Consider the following 25,049-nt stretch of genomic DNA (forward strand, 5'->3'; position numbering starts at 1 on the left):
GGGATTGCATACATTAGTTAGGACTGCTCTGATATGGGTATACCGTGAAGATTGGTAGAGCAGCTTAGTATACATTTTTTGCAAAAAACGTATCAGCCAAATACCCTGTTATTTACATCTTTTACTAGCACTTGCGGATTACTGCAAACATTTTTTCAAACTGAGTGTTTTTGGTTTTACCATTCTCTTTTGTGTCTTCAGGTTTCTTGGTGGTGTGTGAACATGTTCTTACAGACTTGTTCACTGTGCAAGTAGCCCATGTGTTCCTGTTTCCATGATTGTTCTCTTGTGTCTACAAGACTGGGGAGTTCCACCACTCCTCTTGGGCTAGCTGCACAAAAGCTGTTCTGTCCTGTATGCACACATGGATTTTTCCTCTCTGAACCCTGTTCACACAGGTAATATACAGATGATTAGGTTTTTAAATACATCAGATAGGGATTGCATACATTAGTTAGGACTGCTCTGATATGGGTATACCGTGAAGATTGGTAGAGCAGCTTAGTATACATTTTTTGCAAAAAACGTATCAGCCAAATACCCTGTTATTTACATCTTTTACTAGCACTTGCGGATTACTGCAAACATTTTTTCAAACTGAGTGTTTTTGGTTTTACCATTCTCTTTTGTGTCTAACGGAAATATAGGTGGCTTCCACATTACTGGTAATACAAAGGCTCTGGAAAAGCGAAATGGCTCCTCACCAGCCCAAAAAAATTCAGCAAATTCTGCACTCGAAAGTCCCCCTCCATTCTGCACCCCAGTGTGCCTAATACACACTTAGTATACACGTTTGGCATTTCTGTAGCGAGGAGAGCCCGCTTAATTTACAGGGTGTGTGTCTCCAGATGAACGAGCTGGACATAATGTACTGGGCACTACAGTGCCAGATAGGCAAGTTTCACTCAGCAATATTCACAGCTGTTTCTTTCTGGAAAACACCCACAGAGTCAAATCGTCGCTAACCTGCAGATAAATTTCCAAAGGGGTATAGTTTCCAATATTGGGTCACCTGAGGGGGGATTCTGCTCTTCTATCAAATGGAGTCTGCAAACAATTCTAGGAAAAATTGGTCTTCCAAGCATCAAAGCATTCTGTCCCTCTTGAGTCTCGCCGTATGGCTAAGCAGTACTGTACAGCCACATAAGGGGTATTTCCACATTCAGCAGTAGTGTTGAGCATTCCGATACCGCAAGTATCGGGTATCGGCCGATACATGCGGTATCGGAATTCCGATATCGAATTCCGATACTTCCCGCGTATCGGATACCGGAATCGGAAGTTCCCAGAATTCAAACTGCACGCAGCAGCCAATGAGGAATGAATGGAAGTGTGGGCACATCCTGTTTAGCATGGTGGGCATGTAAGTACTGGCAAGGCTGTGATTGGCTGCTGAAATGATGTCACTCTGCACTATAAAAAACGCTGTCGCCATTTTGCGCTCACTCTGCTGTGATTTCAGTTAGGGACAGGACGCTGTGTTCTAACTGAGGGCCAGTTGAGATAGCTAATTGCTTTATTTTGCTTTTCCAAGGCTAATTTAGCAAACGCTGTGTTCACTGTTCAGTTCACCTTGCTCTTGCCTTGCAGCGCTGTTTTAACAGAGTTCTGCAAGGTCTCTGTGTGTGTGTGTGTGTGTGCAGCTCACTCTGTAGTCTGTGTGCAGCCATATACCCGGTTGTATTCAGCTCAGGAGGGGTTTACACTGCCTCACACAGTTCTATCCATTGTCCTTTTTTGCTCATAGTGCAGCCTGCTGCACATTTTTTCTAAAATTTCCTATTAGTGTCTTTCCACCCGTCTCCAGCCAAATAGTGGAAAAACACTACATAGGATAACCTAGAGGGGGTTTTTTGGGCCTTGAAGCGCCGTTTACGGCTGTCTGCACGGTCTCCGTGTGAGCGCAGCTCGCCCTGTAGTCTGTGTGCAGCCACAGCCCGTTGTATTCAGCTCAGGGTTTGTCACTGCCTCATACCGTTAAATAACTTGTCCTTTTTTTTCAACTAGTGCAGCCTGTTGAAAATTTTGTAAACAATTTCCTATTAGTGTCTTTCCACCCGTCTCCAGCAAAATAGTGGAAAAACACTAGATAGGATAACCTAGAGGAGGGTTTTTGGGCCTTGCAGCGCTGTTTACGGCTGTCTGCACGGTCTCCGTGTGAGCGCAGCTCGCCCTGTAGTCTGTGTGCAGCCACAGCCCGTTGTATTCAGCTCAGGGTTTGTCACTGCCTCATACCGTTAAATAACTTGTCCTTTTTTTTCAACTAGTGCAGCCTGTTGAAAATAAACAATTTCCTATTAGTGTCTTTCCACCCGTCTCCAGCAAAATAGTGGAAAAACACTAGATAGGATAACCTAGAGGAGGGTTTTTGAGCCTTGCAGCGCCGTTTACGGCTGTCTGCACGGTCTCCGTGTGAGTTAAACTCGCTCTGTAGCCTGATCTGCACAAAAAAAAAAAAAAATAAAGTTCACCAAACACCACTTAACACTTGTGTAGGCCACATTTTATCAATAATAAAGTCTAGTCCACACTTTACAACATTAGTGTTTCTTACACCTGTTAGGAGGAGCATTTCAGGAATAAGCACACTAAGGCCTTAGTACTTTTCTGCTTATCTTTATCTGTCAACCAAGATGAAGAGGGCAGGGAGTAAGGGTCGTGGGCGTGGAGCAGGGAGAGGAGCAGGGAGACGACGTGGTGATTCTGTGCCTGCTGCGGGCACCGGTGACTCATCATCACCCAGTTTCAGCAGGGAACAGTCCTTCATGCGCAGCTTTGTCGGAGAGCGCCGTGCACCGCTGCTGCGTGAAGATAAAATTGAAGCCGTTGTCGGATGGATGGCAGCTAACGCATCGACTTCAATTAGTGCCACATCCTCTCAGGCACAGACCACTGGAGAGCAGCCATCTGTCTCTTCACCACCTGCCAAATTGGCCAGGCAGTCAGAGAGCCCAGGACAGGAGCCGTCTCTACTTCTGTTCTCTGAATCTCTTGGCTTGGAAACAGGGGGCCAGCCAAGCAGTATTGGAGAAATGGAAGAAGAGGCAGTGTGCAGTGATGCCCAACAGCTTTGTCTGACTCTGAAGAGGCGGGTGGGTCAGTGCCTGCTGTGACCACAGCGCAGTACGCATCTGATGATGAAACTCAGGTGCCGCTTTCTGGTGCGTACTGTGCTGCCGAGACTACCCAGGAGGAGCAGTTGGTGGCAGAGGGTAGTGGAGATGATGAGGTCCTTGACCCATCGTGGCGTGAGGAACAGGAAGGTGGTGGGAGCAGCTCAGAGGAAGAGATTCCCCTAACGGGCCAAAGAGGGAGAGGGAGGGGGAAGACTGCGGAGCCTGTAGCCTCCACTTTGGCACCCGTTAGGAGCCTGTCTCTTTCAAAAGCCAAAAAGGGCGCTCCCAAGACTTGCAGTGCCTGGTCCTTTTTTGACACAGTTGCAGATGACATTTGTTTTGTCAAATGCAAGCTGTGTCATCAGAAAGTCAAAAGAGGTAAAAGTGTCAGCAACCTCAATACCACAAATATGTGGAAACATGTGCGGACCAGGCACGCGGTGGAGTTACAAAAACACACTGAAGACCTAGGCCAACCAACAGCGGCAGCTACCACCTCTTCAGCTCGTGTTGCCTCTTCCTCCAGCTCACGCACAGCTGGTTTGGCGTCCTCCCCGGATCGCCATGGAAGAACCTCTGGCACTGTTGTCCAGAGACCTAGTGTAATTCCACCCACAGCACCACATTCCCAGTCATCCTCACACTCCCAGCCTAGTCTACAGCCATCGGTAGTACAGGCATGGGAGAAAAGGCGGGCATTCTCGGCAAACCACCCCCGAGCACAGGCTCTGAATGCAGGCATTGCCAAACTTCTGTCGCTGGAAATGCTCTCATTCAGGCTGGTGGAGACTGACAGCTTCCGTGACTTGATGGCATTGGCAGTCCCACAGTACAAGGTGCCCAGCCGCTTTTACTTCAGCAGGCAAGCTGTCCCTGCCCTGCACAAGCATGTGGAGGGACAAATAAAACACGCGCTACTGAACGCCGTCAGTAGCAAGGTCCACCTCACCACCGATGCGTGGACCAGTCAACATGGACAGGGGCGATACCTTTCCGACACTGCCCATTGGGTTAATGTTGTTGAGCCGGGTACAGACCGTGCGAGTGGCGCAGGACGTGTCCTGCCCACTCCAAGGATTGCAGGAATCCAGTCTGTACGCATTGACTCCTCCTCTTACACAAGTTCCTCAGATTCATCGCTGCAGGATCCGTCACAGTCCACCTCCACATGGAACAGTGAACTTTTACCTGTTACGACTGACATGAGCACAGCCGTGGCCAAACGTCAGCAGGCCGTCTTGAAATAAGTTTCTTTGGGGAATCGAAGCCACACAGCGCAGGAACTCTGGAATGCCCTAAAGCAGGAGAGCGATGTGTGGTTTGTGCCAGCGAATCTCCAGCCAGGCATGGTAGTGTGTGACAATGGCCGAAATCTGGTGGCAGCTTTAGCCCTTGGCAACCTCACTCACATCCCATGTCTGGCACATGTGCTCAATTTGGTTGTGCAGAGTTTTCTGAGGGACTATCCGGATCTTGATGCACTTCTGCACAAGGCCCGCCTAGAGTGTGCTCACTTGCGGCGTTCCAGCTTGGCAAGATCCCGCATTGCTGCTCTGCAGCGTCGGTTTCGCCTTCCTGAACATCGCATCATATGTGACCTACCTACCAGGTGAATTCCACGTTACATATGTTGGAGCGGTTGTGTGAGCAGCAGCAAGCAGTAATGGAGTACCAGCTGCATCAGGCGCAAAAAAGTCGCAGTCAGCGCCGATCAGACTTCACAACCACAGAGTGGGCCACTATGACGGACGTCTGCCAGGTTTTGCGTCCTTTCGATTATTCCACGCGGATGGCAAGTGCAGATGATGCACTAGTCAGCATGACTGTCCCCCTTATCTGCTTGCTTCAAGAAACCCTGCAAGGGATAAGGGATGATGTGGAAGAGGTGGAGGATGAGGAGTCACCTTTTCCATCAGCTTCTGGACAGTCAGCACCACTTGGTTCCTCACAAAGGGGTCGGCAGGGGACCCTTTGTGAGGAGGATGAGGAGGAGTCAATGGACGAGGAAGAGCTACGTCCAGAGGAGGGAGTTACACCATTGTCCAGTGGTCAGTGTGTACAGCGAGGGTGGGGTGATGAAGAGCGGGCAGAGATCATGTCTCAAGCAGGGGACAGCGTTTCTGGGCCAGTTGACAGTCTGCAGCACGTGGTTGATTTCATGTTGCAGTGCCTGAGAGACGACCGCCGCATCGACCACATTCTCAACGTGCCTGATTATTGGGTGTACGCCCTCCTCGATCCTCGCTACCGTGACAATGTCCAAAACCTCATCCCGGCGTTGACACGGGAACGTAAAATGCGGGAGTACCACGACACACTGGTGAATTCCATCATCTTCTCCAGTCCAACTGAGAGGAGTGCTGCTAGTGCTTTACAAAGCAGCTCAGTGCGTCAAGGCAGTGGAGGAGGCTCTGCACAAAGAGGGAGCAGAAGCAGTGCCTCTGCCCAAGGCAAGCCAAGTATGGCACAACTGTGGAAAACTTTTGTGTGCCCGCCCCAAATGTCTACACCATCACCGGCGGCTCCAGTCAGCAGGAGGCAACGGTTCCGTCAGATGGTGACAGACTACATGGCTTGCCCTCTTAGTGTACTCCCAGACGGCTCTTCCCCGTTCAAGTTTTGGGTCTCTAAGCTGGATACATGGCCAGAGCTAAGCCAGTATGCATTGGAGGTGCTGGCTTGCCCTGCGGCTAGTGTCTTATCGGAACGTGTCTTTAGTGCCGCAGGTGGTGTACTAACAGACCGTCGCATGCGACTATCCTCCGATAACGCTGACCGGCTTACTTTCCTGAAAATGAACCAGGCCTGGATCTCGCAGGAATTTGCCACTCCTCTGCCTGATTAAGTAATTGGGTGTCATCCAGGTCTCCTGATGTGTTCATCTTTCTACCACCTGAACTGCTATTCCTGGGCTCCAACACCGCCAGTTGCGGCTCAGAAGTGCAGGCTGCACAGTCAAAACATACGACCCAGTGTTATTTGGTTTCAATAACGTCAGCTGATCCCCAGCTGTGTAGCCGGCAATGTGTCCTGCGACCGCCACGCTGGCACAACAACCTAAATGTAAGGGAACCTGTCCCCCCCCCTCGGCGTTTGTTACTGAAAGAGCCATCTTGTGCAGCAGTAATGTTGCACAAGGAAAAGGTAGCTCTTTTAGTTTAGCTCCTTGCACACGCAGAAGTTAACACTTATAAAATGTGTTCACTGATACCGTTATACCGTCCCGGAGCTGGAACTTTCCTTCATAATGTGACGCAGCACAGCCGTCATTCCTACCCCCTTGGCACCGTGCGCTGCCTCCTCAGCGTTGTTTTAAGCTGTCACGGAGCCTGCGCTGTTCTGTTATCCCTTGGCCATGCACAGTTTGCGCTGCCCGTCCTCTGAAATCATTTGTTGTCGTCCTGGCTGCGCCTGTGCGTCCACGCTACCCGAAATGACACCTCGCAGTGTCGTCTAATGTGATCCCACAGTGGGCCTGGTATCCATGGCCATGCGCAGTGCATATACTAGCCTCTCACTCCCCTTCTTCACGCTTCTTCAGACTAGGCGGCGTCAACTGATCCCTAATAGCATGCCACGGCCGTGACGCCACACAGTCTGAAGAAGCAGGAAGGAGGTGAGTGAGAGGCGATGATATGCACTGCGCATGCCCATGGATCCCTGGCCCGCAGTGGGATTACATTATTTGACACTGCGAGGTTGTATCTCGAGCAGCTTTGACGCACAGGCACTGCCAGCCTGACACCTAAATGATGTCAGAAGACGGGCACCGCTAACTGTGCATGGCCAAGGGATAACATTACAGCGCGGGCTCCGTGACAGAACCAAACAACGTTGAGGAGGTGGCGCACGGCACCAAGGGGGTTGGAATGTCACATTACAAAGGAAAGTCCCACTTCCGTGACGGTTTGACGGTGTGAGGGGACACATTATATGAGTGTGTACTTCAGCGTTTGCAAGGAGCATAATTTTAGGAGCCACCATTTTCCATGTGCAGTATTACTGCTGTACAAGATGGCGCTTTCAGCAACAAATGCCTGGGGGGGGGGGTTAAAGGTTCCCTTTCAACTTGCTCCACTGCAGGCTTCGGCCTACACTCTGCTCCTCTTTGATTCCCTGGGTTTCAACACTGTCAGTTGCCACCTGGAAGTGTTGTCTACACAGAAAAAACATTAGCTGATGTGTCAGTGGGGTTCAGCACCGCCAGCTGTTCCCCTGCTGTGTAGTCAGCAACGTGTCCAGCACAAGCCACGTTGGCACAACAGAACAAAACCTGCCACCAGTGCAGGCTTCGGCCTACACTCTGCTCCTCTCCTCCTCCTGCTGACCCTGGGCTCTAACACCGCCAGTTTTTGCCCGGAACTGCTAGCTGCACAGAGAAAAACACCAGCCAATGTGTTAGTGGGGTTCAGCACCGCCAGCTGTTCCCCTGCTGTGTAGCCAGCAACGTGACCTGCAAACGCCACGCAGGCACATGAACTGAAATTAAAGGGACCCTGCCACCCACCCCAAGGTGTTTCTATGTATAACAGCCACCTTGTACAGCAGTAATGCTGCATTTGTACAAGGTGGCTGACTTTTTCTCCTTGCCAACGTGGAACTCAACACGTACAAAATGTGTTTCATTGAGACCATTCCACTGTCCCTGAGGTGTGACTTTCCTTTCTAATGGTACGCAGCACCACCCTTGGTAGCGCTGCCCGTCTTCTGACATCATTGGTTGGCTGCCTGTGCGTCCGCCCTGCCCGACACAACCCCCCTCGTTGTCTCATATATTTTCGCTGCGAGGGTGTGATTGATGGGCATGTGCAGTGCATATGTTCGCCTGTCTTAACTCATCTCCTCCCACCTTCTTCAGACTGTGCAGCCTCATGGCCGTGGTAGGCGATAAGGGATCAGCTGAGGCCGCCAAGTCTGAAGCAGGTGTAAGGACATGTGTGAGCGGCAAACATATTTACTGCACAAGGCCACGAATCCCAGCCACGCAGTGTGAATTTTTGAAAACACACTGCGGGTTTGGGATTCATGCCCATTGCTAACCGCACCGGCCAACATGAAATGAGGTGAGAAGACAGGCAGCGCTCACAGCGCATGGCCAAGGGATCACAATAGCGCAGACTCCTGTACAGCAAATAACAACGCTCAGGAGGCTGCGCCCAGCACCAAGGCGTTATTTATGTGCACCTGTGCTGCGTCTCCTTAAAAAGACAAGTCACGCCTCCAATACAGTTCTACTGTTCAATGGGCTAAATTGTGTACGTCTTTCATTCTGCGTGTGCAATGAGCAAAATTTAAAGAGCAACCTTTAACTTGTGGAGATTTACTGCTGCACAAGGTGTGGCTCTTCTACATTGTAACACCTGAGGGTGGGTTAAAGGTTACCTTTGAAATTGGTTCAATTAGGCTTCGGCCTACACTCTGCTCCTCCTGCAGACCCTGGGCTCTAACTATGCCAGTTGGGGCCCGGAAGTGCTGGCTGCACAGAGAAAAACACCCACCATTGTGTCAGTGGGGTTCAGCACCGCCAGCTATTCCCCTGCTGTGTAGCCGGCATCGTGTCCAGCACAAGCCACGCTGGCACAACAGACCAAAAGCTGCCACCAGTGCAGGCTTCTGCCTACACTCTGCTCCTCTCCTCCTCCTGCTGACCCTGGGCTCTAACACCGCCAGTTTTTGCCCGGACGTGCTAGCTGCACAGAGAAAAACACCAGTCAATGTGTCAGTGGGGTTCAGCACCGCCAGCTGTTTCCCTGCTGTGTAGCTGGCAACGTGTCCTGCAAACGCCATGCAGGCACCTGAACTGAAATTAAAGGGAACCTGCCCCCACCCCCCCAGGTGTTTCTATGTATAACAGCCACCTTGTACAGCAGTACTGCTGCATTTGTACAAGGTGGCTGACTTTTTCTCCTTGCCCACGTTGAATTAAACACGTACAAAATGTGTCTCATTACAGACCATTACAATGTCCCTGAGGTGTGACTTTCCTTTTTAATGACACGCAGCACCCCCCTTGGTAGCGCTGCCCGTCTTCTGACATCATTGGTTGGCTGCCTGTGCCTGTGCGTCCGCCCTGCCCGACACAACCTCCCTCGTTGTATCATATATTTTGGCTGCGAGGGTGTGATTGATGGGCATGTGCAGTGCATATGTTCGCCTGTCTTAACTCATCTCCTTCCGCCTTCTTCAGACTGTGCGGCCTCATGGCCGTGGTAGGCGATAAGGGATCAGCTGAGGCCGCCAAGTCTGAAGCAGGTGTAAGGACATGTGTGAGCGGCGAACATATTTACTGCGCAAGGCCACAAATCCCAGCTCTGCAGTGTGACTTTATTGAAAGACACTGCGGGTCTGGGATTCATGCCCATTGCTACCCGCACCGGCCAACATGAAATGAGGTGAGAAGACAGGCAGCGCTCACAGCGCATGGCCAAGGGATCACAATAGCGCAGACTCCTGTACAGCAAATAACAACGCTCAGGAGGCTGCGTCCAGCACCAAGGCGTTATTTATGTGCAACTGTGCCGCGTCTCCTTAAAAAGACAAGTCACGCCTCCAATACAGTTCTACTGTACAATGGGCAAAATTGTGTACGTCTTTCATTCTGCGTGTGCAATGTGCAAAATTTAAAGAGCAACCTCTCACTTGTGGAGCATTACTGCTGCACAAGGTGTGGCTCTTCTACATTGTAACACCTGAGGGTGGGTTAAAGGTTACCTTTGAAATTGGTTCAATTAGGCTTCGGCCTACACTCTGCTCCTCTCCTCCTCCTGCTGACCCTGGGCTCAAACACCGCCAGTTTCTGCCCGGACGTGCTAGCTGCACAGAGAAGAACACCAGCCAATGTGTTAGTGGGGTTCAGCACCGCCAGCTGTTCCCCTGCTGTGTAGCCGGCATCGTGTCCAGCACAAGCCACGCTGGCGCAACTGACCAAAAGCTGCCACCAGTGCAGGCTTCGGCCTACACTCTGCTCCTCTCCTCCTCCTGCTGACCCTGGGCTCTAACACCGCTAGTTTTTGCCCGGAAGTGCTAGCTGCACAGAGAAAAACACCAGCCAATGTGTTAGTGGGGTTCAGCACCGCCAGCTGTTCCCCTGCTGTGTAGCCAGCATCGTGTCCAGCACAAGCCACGCTGGCACAACTGACCAAAAGCTGCCACCAGTGCAGGCTTCGGCCTACACTCTGCTCCTCTCTTCCTCCTGCTGACCCTGGGCTCAAACACCGCCAGTTTTTGCCCGGACGTGCTAGCTGCACAGAGAAGAACACCAGCCAATGTGTTAGTGGGGTTCAGCACCGCCAGCTGTTCCCCTGCTGTGTAGCCGGCAACGTGACCTGCAAACGCCACGCAGGCACATGAACTGAAATTGAAGGGAGCCTGCCCCCCACCCCCAGGTGTTTCTATGTATAACAGCCACCTTGTACAGCAGTAATGCTGCATTTGTACAAGGTGGCTGACTTTTTCTCCTTGCCCACGTGGAACTCAACACGTACAAAATGTGTCTCATTGAGACCATTCCACTGTCCCTGAGTTGTGACTTTCCTTTCTAATGGTACGCAGCACCACCCTTGGTAGCGCTGCCCGTCTTCTGACATCATTGGTTGGCTGCCTGTGCGTCCGCCCTGCCCGACACAACCCCCCTCGTTGTCTTATTTATTTTGTCAGTGAGGGTGTGGTTTATGGGCACGAGCAGTGCATATGTTCACTGTCGTCACTCATCTCCTTCCGCCTTCTTCAGACTGTGCAGCCTCATGCTGCGGCATGCGAGAAGGGATCAGCAGAGGCCGCCCAGTCTGAAGCAGGTGTAAGGACGTGTGTGAGCGGCGAAAATATTTACTGCTCAAGGCCACGAATACCAGCACCGCAGTGTGACTTTATGAAAAGGCACTGTGGGTCTGGGATTTATGGCCATCGTTAACCGCAACGGCCAACATGAAATGAGGTCATAAGACGGGCAGCGCTAACAGGGCATTGCCAAGGGACAACACAAGAGCGCAGACTCCTGTACAGCAAATAACGCTCAGGAAGCTGCGCCAAGCACCAAGGCGTTATTTGGGACACCTGTGCTGCATCTCCTTAAAAAGACAAGTCACGCCTCCACTACAGTTTGACTGTAGAATGGGCTAAATTGTGTACGTCTTTCATTCAGCGTGTGCAAGTAGACAAATTAATAGAGCAACCTTTCACTTGTGCAGCATTAATGCTGCACAAGGTGTGGCTCTTGTACTTTGTAACACCTGAGGGGGGGTTAAAGGTTTCCTTTGAAATTGGTTCAACTAGGCTTCGGCCTACACTCTGCTCCTCTCCTCCTCCTGCTGCCCCTGGTCTCTAACACCGCTAGTTTTTGCCCGGAAGTGCTAGCTGCACAGAGAAAAACACCCGCCATTGTGTCAGTGGGGTTCAGCAACGCCAGCTGTTCCCCCACTGTGTAGCCGGCAAAGTGTCCTGCAAACGCAACGCAGACACAAAGCTGCCTCCAGTGCTGGCTTCGGCCTACACTCTGCTCCCCCTGCTTACCCTTTACTCCAACACCGCTAGTTGGGGCTGTAGGAAGACAATCTTTAATAGGCAACGCATCCTGGTTCCAGCACCGTCAGCTGGTTCCGGGTAGTGTCAAGGTCACTGATACGCCTATGCTTGCCCCGTCGTGTTGCGGTCGGGTTAGCCAACTCCAGGGTGCCTCCAGTTTAGGAGCTTCCTATGTGGGCTGCGTGAATTGGCAGTCAAGGCTGGTTCTGTAGTGCCAGAAGGCCAAGCTCCCCCTGTAGGACTGTTGGGGTTCGGTAACTGCGGCTGCCTCGCGGCCTAGCTGTTCTCTCCTCTCCTGTGGACCTTGTGGTCCACATCCTGGTTCCAGAACCGTCAGCTGGTTCCGGGCAGAGCCTTTGGCTTAGGTGCCTCCTTCTGGGTATCCGAGTTCTGCCAACGCCAGGCGGTCCTTGGTAGTGCTTTTAAGCGCGGGCACCTACAGCTTAGTAACCATGTTCCAGCACCGTCAGCTGGTCCTCGGTGCCATTGGCTCTTGCACACTTGGGCAACGCATCCGTGTTCCAGCACCGCCAGCTGGTTCTCGGCAGTGTTTTTGTCACGGGTACTCCCTCGTGCCCAGCCTGGTTCCAGCACCGTCAGCTGTTTCCGGGTAGTGTCAAGCTCACTGAGACGCCTATGCTTGCCCCGTCGTGTTGTGGTCGGGTTAGCCAACTCCAGAGTGCCTCCAGTTTAGGAGCTTCCTATGTGGGCTGCGTGAATTGGTAGTCAAGACTGGTTCTGTAGTGCCAGTAGGCCAAGCTCCCCCTGTAGGACTGTTGGGGTTCGGTAACTGAAGCTGCCTCGCGGCCTAGCTGTTCTCTCCTCTCCTGTGGACCTAGTGGTCCACATCCTGGTTCCAGCACCGTCAGCTGGTTCCGGGCAGAGCCTTTGGATTAGGTGCCTCCTCCTGGGTATCCGAGTTCCGCCAACGTCAGGCGGTCCTTGGTAGTGCTTTTAAGCGCGGGCACCTACAGCTTAGTAACCGGGTTCCAGCACCGTCAGCTGGTCCTCGGTCGTGCCATTGGCTCTTGCACACTGGGGCGACGCATCCGGGTTCCAGCACCGCCAGCTGGTTCTCGGCAGTGTTTTTGTCACGGGTACTCCCTCGTGCCCAGCCTGGTTCCAGCACCGTCAGCTGTTTCCGGGTAGTGTCAAGCTCACTGAGACGCCTATGCTTGCCCCGCCGTGTTGTGGTCGGGTTAGCCAACTCCAGGGTGCCTCCAGTTTAGGAGCTTCCTATGTGGGCTGCGTGAATTGGTAGTCAAGACTGGTTCTGTAGTGCCAGTAGGCCAAGCTCCCCCTGTAGGACTGTTGGGGTTCGGTAACTGCGGCTGCCTCGCGGCCTAGCTGTTCTCTCCTCTCCTGTGGACCTTCTGGTCCACCACCTGGTTCCAGCACCGTCAGCTGGTTCCGGGCCGAGCCTTTGGCTTAGGTGCCTCCTCCTGGTATCCGAGTTAAGCGCGGGCACCTACAGCTTAGTAACCGGGTTCCAGCACCGTCAGCTGGTCCTCGGTCGTGCCATTGGCTCTTGCACACTGGGGCAACGCATCCGGGTTCCAGCACCGCCAGCTGGTTCCCGGCAGTGTTTTTGTCACGGGTACTCCCTCGTGCCCAGCCTAGTTCCAGCACCGTCAGCTGTTTCCGGGTACTGTCAAACTCACTGAGACACCTATGCGTTGCCCCGTCGTGTTGCGGTCGAGTTAGCCAACTACAGGGTGCCTCCAGTTTAGGAGCTTCCTATGTGGGCTGCGTGAATTGGTAGTCAAGGCTGGTTCTGTAGTGCCAGTAGGCCAAGCTCCCCCTGTAGGACTGTTGGGGTTCAGTAACTGCGGCTGCCTCGCGGCCTAGCTGTTCTCTCCTCTCCTGTGGACCTTCTGGTCCACATCCTGGTTCCAACACCGTCAGCTGGTTCTCGGCAGTGTCTTTTGCTCTTGTACCTTCTGCTCCCCATCCTGGTTCCAGTACCGTCAGCTGGTTCCAGGCAGAGCCTTTGGCTTAGGTGCCTCCTTCTGGGTATCCAAGTTCCACCAACGTCAGGTGGAACTTGGTAGTGCTTTCAGGAACGGGTACCTCCTGCTTAGTAACCGGGTTCCAGTAACGTCAGCTGGTCCTCGGTAGTTCCATAGGCTCTTGAACCTTCGGGTAGCCATCCGAGTTCCAGTTCCATCAGCTGGTTCTTGGCATTTTCTCAGCCTTCTTGTACCTTCTGCTACATTTCCAAGTTGAAGACCCTAAAGTCGACGACCCGGAAGACCACCCCGATGACGGCGGAGACGACGACCCTGGAGACGACGACATGGAAGACCGAGAAGCAGAAGAACAAGAGGCTGCAGAACAAAGAGCAGAAGAACATTAAGCATAACACTTAATATCAGAGCAAAAGATATTATCTAAATTATATGCAGAAGAAGACTAAGCAGTGTATGGGGGTGAGTCCGTTCCTCCTCGTGGTGCCCCTGGATAAAGCCTGATGCTGCAGGCCAAACTGAACGCGGACAAATGTAACTTTTGTGACAGGCAGAACGGAAGGTGTAATCTTCAAACTTTTATGGATAACTACGGGAATGCCTGTCACAAATGAGAATATGATGAAGAAGTAGAATAGGAAGAATAATAATAGTTGAATAAAATGAATATGAAGAATGTAATAAAAAAAAAATAGGTAGAAGATGAAGAAGAAGATGAATAAGGTGAAGAAGTTGATGTCAAAGATGCTGATGATGAAGAAGATGAAAGTGTGGGAAAAGTAAAAAAAAAGAAGGGGAAGGGCGTGGAATAGTGAAACATCAATATCTGATAAAAAAAAAATTACATAGTCAATATCTTTGTCACTCCGAACGTCTTTAAAAAAAAAAAAATAATGCTATTCTATTTGATTGGGCTAAACCTCTATGACTTTAATGTCTCCGCCACCTCCCCAAATACATCCTGCATTATTCTTAGTTGTTTTCCTTCATGTAGAATGAACCTACAAGGAAAGAAAAGGTTTATTTTAATTCCGATATTTTGGTCCCATTGACTTGCATTGGGATCGGGTATCGGTATCGGCGATATCCAATATTTTTTGAATATCGGCCGATCCAATCAGATACCGATACTTTCCGATATCGGAAGGTATCGCTCAACACTATTCAGCAGACATTGTGTTACATTTTTTAATTATTTCCTCTTCAGCCCAATAGTATACATTTCTGTGACACACCTGTGGTGTCAATGTGATTACTGCACCCCTAGATGAATTCATTGAGAGGTTTAGTTTGTAAAATAGTGTCACATATGGGGGGTTCTGCTGTTCTGGCATGTCAGGGGCTCTTCCAGTGGGTCATGCCTCCCGCAAACCATACCAGTAAAATCTGCACTTTAACCCCTTAGTGACTGGGACAAATTTTTGAAGTCTGACCAGTGCCACTTTATGTGGTAATGACTCTGGAACGCTTCAAAAAAATCCCAGTGATTTTCAGACTGTTTTTTCGTGGCACATTATAATTTATGATAATTGTTACTTTAGGTTGATATGTTTGTGTTTATTTGTAAAAAATAAAAAAAATCAGAAATTTGACAGAAATGTAAAATAGCAATTTTCAAACTTTGCATGATTATCCCTTTAATCCAGATAGTCACAGCACAGAAACACATTAATAAATCGCATTACCACATGTCCGCTTTACATCAGCACCATGTGTAAAATGTTTTATTTTGTTTGTATTTTAGAGGTTTAAAAATGTGGCAGCAATTTTTTTTTTGCAAGCAAATTTACAATCTGTATTATTTTAGGGACGTAAGCCAGGTTTGAAATGACTTTGCGGGTCCTATATATTGGAAATCCCCAAAAGTGACACCATTTTAAAAACTCCACCCCTCAACATATTGTAAACTACAGTCAGGTACTTTAATTACGGTACCTTTCAGGTGATTTTCAGGAATTAAAGCAAAGTGACATAACAGGAATGAAAAAGTGTATTTTTAACTACCTAAATGTAGCTTACTTCTGAACAGGCCACTATAGCCGGCAGACTCTAAGGCCGCTATTTGGCCATGAATTGCTATGGCAAACATCAGGACAACACAATCATGATTTCAGGGTGCCAATGGGGTTAAAGAGGAAGCCCCCAGACTCTGGTAACCATTTATATGATGTAGTCACTATTGACAGCAGCATCTAAGGGGTTAAACAGATATGGACGTGACAACATTGATCGTGGCTGATGCAGCAAGTTGTCAGCTATAGCGTACAGCCGACAGCTGCTAGATTGTCACCTGTATGGGGATGGTAGTCGCTTATCTCAGATCAGTAAAAAGAAGTATTGGCGGTCAATAAGGGCTCTTTTCCTTCTGAGCATTCCATTATGCCTGAAAAGTAGGAACAGTAGTTCCTGATTACATGTAGGGTATTGATGTACTAAGGAGAAATTGTACAACAAACTGAGGTCTATTTTTTCCTATTAGCCCTTATCAAAATTAAAAATTTGGCACTAAAAACATTTTGGTGGTAAAAATGTAATTACGGTATTCTTTATTTAATGTCCAATGGTATAAAATTCTGAGAGGCACAGGTGGTATCACTATGTCCAGATGTTACAGCATAGTGGATGGGATTTCAAGAACTCCCATGTCAACTCCGCGTGCTGAGACGCCAGCGGCTTCCCTGCGGAAACGGACATGAGGTGCGTCTTCCCAGACCGCAGCATGTCTATTTATCTTGCAGAGACGCTCAGTCTTCGCAAGATAAATGTCACCCATACAATGTATTGGACGCGGTCATTCCACACGGTTCAGTGAACACATGTGGAATCATGCGGACATTTGTTGCGTTCAAAGCGCTGCCGATTCCTGACCGTGCATACCCTAAGGGAAAAAGAGAAAGGTTAACCCAATCCAGAAAAAAACATCGGGAGAAACAAGTCTTGATTCCAGACCTGTGTCTGCCTCATACATGATACTAAGTTGAAACTAACTTTTTTTTTTACAAAAGCCGATCCTGTGGAAGTAATTGCTAGTATAACAATCCCTTCTACGGAAAATGCCCATTGCACTCCAGCAAGGGGGAAAGAGGGCAAAACTCCCAAACATATAGAGTCCTATCAACAACCAAGAGCATAATGCCCCATAAATGTTCATGACAATAGATTGAATGTAAAAATGTATAAATTTTATTCATGTAAGTACAAAACCAAAAAATAATACAATACCAGTAATGAGGATAAGGTGAATGACTAAAAAAGGAAACCAGCCACATGAGAACACACACATAACAAGTATAAGGGTACTGCCAATCAACAGCAGCTGCAATAAATGTCTCAAAAAAGGCATAGGAGGGTTATGCGACCCCGTTTGCAAATTTATTGAATATTACTTATATCCTTTAGTGGAGTCGCTCCCCTCCTATGTCAGAGACACTACGGACGTCCTGAGAAAACTTGATGGCCTGACACTGGAGCCAGACATGATATTTGCAACGGTCGACGTCGAATCTTTGTACACTTGTATAAAGCATGATGATGGGTTGGAGGCCGTTGAGTTCTTCCTGGGCATGAGCAACCTTGGCTCTCCATTGTGCACCCTGATCCTGGAGCTACTTCATTTTGTTTTGACACATAATTTTTTTTACGTTTAAAGAGCGATACTTTTTACAAAACCGCGGCACTGCCATGGGCGCGGCGTGTGCGCCCTCGTACACTAATCTCTTTCTCGTGTTATGGGAGAGGGAGATTTTTGGGGAGGGCGCATGCCCGGCCTCCCGTGTGCAGTGCTGGTATTGTTATATTGACGATGTGTTCTTAATCTGGCAGGGTCCTGAGCCTGCCCGTCTGGACTTCATCCGTGGACTAAATCAGAACAAATAGGAGTCTCCCAATGAGATATCTCAGAAATGTACAGGAACAAATAAGACATTTTCTAATATCACAAAAAGTTTGATTCATGGCTATTGGGGAAACACATCAGACATTGGCTGCAATAATATTTTACTGAAATGTGTCATGAAACAACAATGCACTGTTAATTAAAAATGTTAATGAAAAATAGGTTTAGTAAAAATAATCAGACATTACCACAGAATTCAACGGGTATGAGATTCCAATAAGAGCTGCCATCAATGGGGCCACATCTGCCTGAAAATGAAACAAATGAAAAATATATAAAATTCTGAGATTTTACATATAAAAAGCCTAGCCATCATTAATAATTCTAAGAAAACTAGTTCAAAGGCTTTTATTCAAATTTCACTTATATTTATTAAATAAGATATCTTACCAAATATATTTAATTATAAACTGTTCCCAAATATTTTGTTTGTGGTTATTAATATAAGACCCCAGCACATCTTATTTCTTTATAGCTGCATTTAAACTGTGTTTTTTTTTTTTTTTTGCAGCACCAGCAATTACGGTAAGATAGTAAAAATGCATAATTTTTTGCGGCGATTTTCCAATATGATGGCAAAGGGTACATTTTTTGGCCAAAGTTGAAGCAACAACAAAAAAGAAAAAAAAACATACCAAGACCGCCAACATTAAACGCACCATCATATATTATGCCCCTAAAAGACCACTTATTTTCAGCTCTATTGGTAGTCTTCAAAAGGTTTTACATATTGTAACAATACTATTCACTTGGGAGTGTTTTGAGGTTTCACAGGAATCGTTTCTTTTTAAAAGTCTGGTTGGTTTATTGCAGTCCTCATAAACCTCAAACCACATCACAGGAAAATCGAATATATTCTTGGTGCGGCTCAAATTACAACATAAAGTAAAAAGTCCATACAATAGTGCTGGTTAGCCTTCCTGGCTTAGAGTTCAGCTTCTTAGTTCTTTAGCAAAGGCACGCAATCCTGGAGAGCTGCACACCTCCATACAAAAAGACGTGTGCCACACAAACAGGTCTCAATTTACAACGTGAACCGCAACCAGAGGTAGAGATATGGTGAGCAGCTTTCTCTCTCGACTCTTCAGCTGCTCACAATCAAACTGTCATGGCCGATTAACCCCTTTTAGTTCTGTGTGTTCAAAAGTTTTTCTCCAGCTTTATGTCCCATCCTACAGCTTCCTTACAACATATATATGCATATATATATATATATCAATTGTGGTCAAAAGTTTACATACCCCGGCAGAAATTTTGCTTCCTTGGCTTTTTTTTTCAGAGAACTTTTTCTCCACTCATGGTTAATGGTTGGATGAAGCCATTTATTGTCAAACTGCTATGTTTTCTCTTTTTAAATCATAATGACAACCCAAAACATCCAAATGACCCTGATCAAAAGTTTAGACACCCAATTTCTTAATACTGTGTATTGCAAGGCTGTGGAGTCGGAATCGGAGTCCTGGAGTCGGAGTCCATTTGGTGGAGTCAGAGTCGGTGTAATGGAAATTGAGGAGTCGGAGGTTTGGTTTACCGACTCCACAGCTCTGGTGTATTGCCACCTCTAACATCAATGACAGCTTGAAGTCTTTTGTGGTAGTTGTGGATGAGGTTCTTTATTTTCTCAGATGGTAAAGCTGCCCACTCTTCTTGGCAAAAAGCCTCCAGTTCCTGTAAATTCCTGGGCTGTCTAGCATGAACTGTGTGCTTGAGATCTCCCCAGAGGGGCTCAATGATATTGGGATCAGGAGACTGAGATGGCCACTCCAGAACATTCACTTTGTTCTGCTGTAGCCAATGACAGCTCGACTTGGCCTTGTGTTTTGGATCGTTGCAATTTTGGAACATCCAAGTACGTCACATGCGCAGCTTCTGGGCTGATTAGTGCAAATTTATCTCCAGTATTTGCTGATAACATGCTGCATTCATCTTTCCTTCAACTTTGACCAAGTTTCCTGTGCCTTGTAGCTCACACATCCCCAAAACATCAGTGATCCACCTCTGTGCATTACAGTAGGAATGGTGTTTCTTTAAAGATAGACCTTGTTGACCTCTCTCCAAATGAAACGTTTATGGTTGTGGCCAAAAAGTTAAATTTTGGTCTCATCATTCCAAATTACCTTGTTCCAGAAGTTTTGAGGCTCGTCTTTGTGCAATTTTGCATATTATAGGAGAGATACTTTGTGGCATTTGCGCAGTAATGGCTTTCTTCTGGCGATTTGACCATGCAGTGCCTGCTTATTGTGCATCTTGAAACAGCCACAAAAGATAGTTTTCAGAGAGTCCTGTATTTCAGCATATGAAGGTCCTGGAGTGGCCTAGCCAGTCTCCAGATCTCAGCCCCAAAGTAAACCTTTGGAGGGAGCTGAAAATCCATTTTGCTCAGCAACAGGCCTAAAACATCACTGCTCTAGAGGGGATCTGCATGGAGAAATGGGCCAACATATCATCAACAGTGTGTGCCAACCTTGTGAAGACTTACAAAAAACGTTTGACCTGTCATTGCCAACAAAGGATATGTAACAAAATATTGAGATGAACTTTTGTTAATGACCAAATACTTATTTTCCACCATAATTTGCTAAATAAATCTTGCCTAATCAGACAAGGTGATTTTTTGGATTTGTTTTCTCATTTTGACTCTCATAGTTGTGGTCTATCTATGATGTCAATTGCTGTCCTCTCATCTTTTTAAGTGAGAGAACTTGCACAATTGGTGGCTGACATAATACTTTTTTTCCCCACTGTATATATTTATATATACAAATAATAAACACGTATTAAATTGTACAGCATTATAAGCAGCAACATTATTGTATGGTGAAACTTGAGAGTGACAGCTTCGTAGGAAAAGCTGAAGACACTTATATCATTCTGACATATAGTCACCAAAGCATTAAGAGAAAATTAAGTATCAAAAGATCCCATGGTGATATATTGAGAGAAAACACAAAAATCAATCTCACAAATGGAAGTTGTGCAAAAGAAAAGCAAAACTCATTGACTAGGACAAATAGGGCTTACATGCGAGTTTGATGTCTGTATTACAATACAAAGGCACAGCCATGCCAGCCCTACTTTCTAATCATTGAGCCGTGCTCACCAGCTACACTTCGCCTTTTAAAGATTGGACTGATCGTCACTGACATATCGGAAGATGACAGCTTCTAATAAGGTGTGCAGCTTCGCTATTTAATGAGAAGCCAGAGACAGGCACAGAAAAAGTCAGAAAGAATATTACTACATTTTCTGTGTAGAACAATACAAACAAGAATCGAAAAATTAATCCTTGTTCTGCTAAAAATAAATCATCCAATTTTGTCTTTAAACTCAAAGCCCATTTTTCAAATCTGCCATGTGTAAGTTTACCTTTTTTAGTGGATTTACTCATCCAGTTGATGAGGCTATTTTTTCAGAACATAATAAGGCAAATTTACTAATGCTGTCTAAGGCCACGTCACACATTCAGTATTTGGTCAGTATTTTACATCCTTTTTTTGGTAGCCAAAACCAGGAGTGGGTGATAAATACAGAAGTGGTGCATATGTTTCTATTATACTTTTCCTCTGATTGTTCCACTCCTGGTTTTGGCTTATAAATACTGATGTAGAAAACTAACCAAACACTGAATGTGTGAACCTGGCCTTACATTTAACCAGCAAGAACACAGGAGATTGGTCGATGCATTCTGGTTTTATTAGTGAAAAAAATCTAAAGTTTAATGTAAAAATCCATTTTTACATAACTTGCAGGATGTTAAAAAGGTTATGAGCTTAGTTGCATTTTTAACAGCTTCACACCCCAAGCCTGTTTTTACCTTCATGACCAGGTCAAATTTTACAATTCTGGCCACTGTCACTTTATGAGGTAGTAACTCTGGAACGCTTCATATAATCCTGCCAATTCTGAGATTATTTTTCTGTGATATATTGAACTTCATGACAGTGGTAACATTTCTTATAATGGAAATTTAGCAAAAATGTTGCCATTTTCAAACATTTAATTGCTATGTCCTTAAATCAGAGATATGTCACACAAAATGTATAATAAATAACATTTCCCACATGTCTACTTTATATCAGCACAATTTTTGAAACAATGTTTTTTATTTTAAAAGGAAGTTATACAGGGTTAAAAGTTGACCAGCAATTTCAATTTTTTCTTTAACAAAATTAACCAAACCATTTTGTTTAGGGACCACATCACATTTGAAGTGACTCTGAGGGGCTTATATGATAGAAAATACCCAAAAGTGACACCATTCTACTAAAAACTGCACCCCACAAGGTGCTCAAAAGCACATTGAAGAAGTTTACTAACCCTTCAGGTGCTTCATAGGAACTGAAGCAATGTGGAAGGAAAAAATAAACATTAACTTTTTTTCACAAATTTTAATTTAGACCCAATTCTTTTTATTTTAACAAGCATAACAAGAGAAAATGGACCCCAAAATTGTTGCACAATTTCTACTGAGTATGCAGATCCCCACATGTGTGGGGGAAACCACTGTTTGGGCACATGGCAGGGCTCAGAATAGAAGGAGCACTATTTGACTTTTTGAACGCAAAATTGGCCAGAAAAGAGAGTGGATGCCATATCGCATTTGTAGAGCCCCTGATGTACCTAATCTGTGGAAACACACCGCAAGTGACCCCAGTTTGCAAACTAGACCCCCTCAAGCACCTTGAACCCCCCAGGAGCTTCACATAAAATTATAAAGTAGAGCAAGGGAAAAAAAATCCACAAAAATTATCTTTTAGCCCCAATTATTTAATTTCACAAGGGTAACAGGAGAAAATGAACCCAAAAAATGTTTGTGCAATTTCTCCTGAGCATGCAGATTCCCGATATGTGGGGGGAAAGCACTGCTTGGGTGCACGGCCGGGCTCAGAAGGGAAGGAACACAGTTTAATTTTTTGAACAAAAAATTGGCTGGAATCGAGAACGTATGCCAATGTCTGATTTGGAGAGCCCCTGATGTGTCTAAACAGTGGAAACCCCCTAAAGTGACCCCATTTTGGAAACTAGACCCCCACAAGGAATTTATCTACATGTGTGGTGAGCACCTTGAACCCCCAGGTGCTTTACAGAAAATTATAATGTTGAGTTGTGAAAATGACTAAAAAAAATTTCAACAAAAATGTTATTTTGACAAGGGTAACGTGAGAAAATGGACCCCCGATCTGTTGTCAATTTCTCCTGAGTACGCCGATCCCCCAAATGTGGAGGAAAACTACTGTTTCGGAGCTCGGAAGGAAAGAAGTGAGGTTTTGGAATGCAGACGTTGATGGAATGGTCTGTGGGCGTCATGTCGCGTTAGGAGAGCCCCTGATGTGCCTAAATAGTGGAAATCCTCCTCAAGTGTCCCCATTTTGGAATGGATACAGTGTTTCCTGGTATGTGAATTTTATAATGTAGTGTAAATCCTATGGAATGAGAGTAGCAGAGTGCTGATTACGTTCCCCTGAATGAGTTGTGACAGGCACAGCTCCTAAGAAGAAAAAAGAGATGCTGTTGCCCTGTGGCTGGTGGATAAATCCTCCAGAAGATATTAGATCCAGTTGGATGAACACGTAGGTGGGCTGCGCCTGCTGGAGTGAATGAATTCTTCAGAAATAATGATGAGGAAAATGCTTTTTATTCACAACGCATTTCAACACCATATCGGCGTCTTTTTCAAGTGAAAAAAACAACGCATTGTGAATAAAAAGTCTTTTCCTCATCATCATTTCTGAAGAATTGATTCACTGCAGCAGTCCCCCTACCTATTAATCTAAGTGGATCCAATTTTATCATGTAGTGGCATACATAAGTTGTGTAGAGTGCAGCAGGTTGGCATATGTGAGTAGCGTAGAGTGCATCAGGTTGGCATAAGTGAGTTGTGTAGTGTACATCAGGTTGGCATACGTGCGTTGTGTAGCGTGCACGAGGTTCACATATGTGAGTTGCGCAAGTCAGAAATTAATTTAGTAGTCTATAGAGGTGTCGTACAGTTTGAAGCATTATTTTATACCCAGGCCAGGTTTGTTGGGGCAGGTGTCACATTGATAAGTGGTGTTGTGTATCTTCTTTCGGTAACATACTTAGCACCTCTTTTGCGACTTTCCTTTCTTTGAGGCTTGAGGGACCTCACCGGGGGAATGTTGGCCTGGTATGATACGAGCACCTTCAGTTCTGGAAGTACTACCGCCTGCTCCTTCATGACTCTAAATATTAGGACTTTGATTACTACCTCCTGGAACTGAAGGTAGGTACAGGACTGGCCTGCACATTGTGATAGCACGTAAGCGTTGTACATTGCTATCTGTACGATGTGCACAGCCAATTTCTTGTACCACACCTTGCCTTTTCTCATGGCACTGTATGGCGTGAGGACTTAAATCAGAGAGATCAATTCCCCTCATGTTCTTGTTGTACCCGAGTACACAGTCTGATTAGGTGACCTGTGTGGAGATACCTTGTACAGAGGTGGGGGCGCTGCTATCACCATGTATGGTGGTCAAAAAAAGGACAACTTTCTGCTCTCACCCTTTCTGAGCAGCTGCCCAATTAGCATCTTAGGGAGGCCTCTCTGATTTTTAGGGACAGTACCACAGGTTACAGTAGCTCGCGCAGAGAGGGCCTTGAAAAGTGGGATTATAGCATAAAAGTTATCTACATAGAAGCAAGAACCTTTATCCAGCAATGGGTGTACTAAATCCCACACAATTTTCCCACTCACTCCCAGAACTGTCGCTGGGCAACACTGATCTCCCTTATTGGGCCTATTGGGTAGGCTAAGCCACTCCAGGACCTTGAAATGCTTCTTATGGAGCCACTGCTTAGTTGCACTAGCTGTGTGTTTTGGGTCACTGGAATGCTCTCATTGTGAAAACAAGATAATCTTGTAGTTATGATACCTTTTAATTGTTAACAAAAATAAAATAAAGGATGTTACATAGCATTCTTTTTTCAACTGGCTAACATGGTACCAAACCCTTTTTTTTTTTAGCTCATTGTCATGCTGGAAGACCCAGCCATGACCCATCTTCAATGCTCTTCTTGAGAAAAGGAGGTTGTTGACCAAAATCTCACGATAAATGACCCCATCCATCCTTCCTTCAATACAGTGCAGTTGTCATGTCCACTTTGCATAAAAGCACCCCCAAAGTATGACTTTTCCTCCACCATGCTTCACGGTTGGGACAGTGTTCTTGGGGTTTTACTCATCCTTCTTACTCCAAACATGGCGAGTGGAGTTGATACCAAAAAGTTATATTTTGGTCTCATCTGACCACATGACATTCTCCCATGCCTCCACTGGATCATCCAGATGGTCATTTACGAACTTCAAACAGGCCTGGACATGTGCTGGTGTGAGCAGGAAGACTTTGCGTGCAATGCAGGATTTTAATCCATGACGGCGTAGTCTGTTACTAACATGAATGTTTGCGACTGTGGTCCCAGCTCTCTTCAGGTCATTGACCAGGTCCTCCAGTGTAGTTTTGGGCTGACTTGATGGTCTTTCTCAGAATCATCCTTACCCCACAAAGCGAGAGCTTGCATGGAGCCCCA

The 25,049-nt window shown here is 46.8% G+C and overlaps 1 protein-coding gene across 5 annotated transcripts in view; it reads right to left on the bottom strand.

The window, feature by feature from the left end:
* Window positions 1-25,049, bottom strand: part of PIGN (phosphatidylinositol glycan anchor biosynthesis class N) — a 503,276-nt gene that overhangs the window by 364,892 nt on the left and 113,335 nt on the right. For all 5 annotated transcript variants that reach the window (XM_069730623.1, XM_069730624.1, XM_069730625.1 and 2 more), the window contains exon 10: window positions 17,687-17,746. In XM_069730623.1, the coding sequence (XP_069586724.1) occupies window positions 17,687-17,746 (60 nt within the window). The remainder of the gene's footprint in view (window positions 1-17,686; window positions 17,747-25,049) is intronic.

Source organism: Ranitomeya imitator, chromosome 6, assembly GCF_032444005.1.
Source record: "Ranitomeya imitator isolate aRanImi1 chromosome 6, aRanImi1.pri, whole genome shotgun sequence".
Taxonomy (NCBI): Eukaryota; Metazoa; Chordata; class Amphibia; order Anura; family Dendrobatidae; genus Ranitomeya; species Ranitomeya imitator.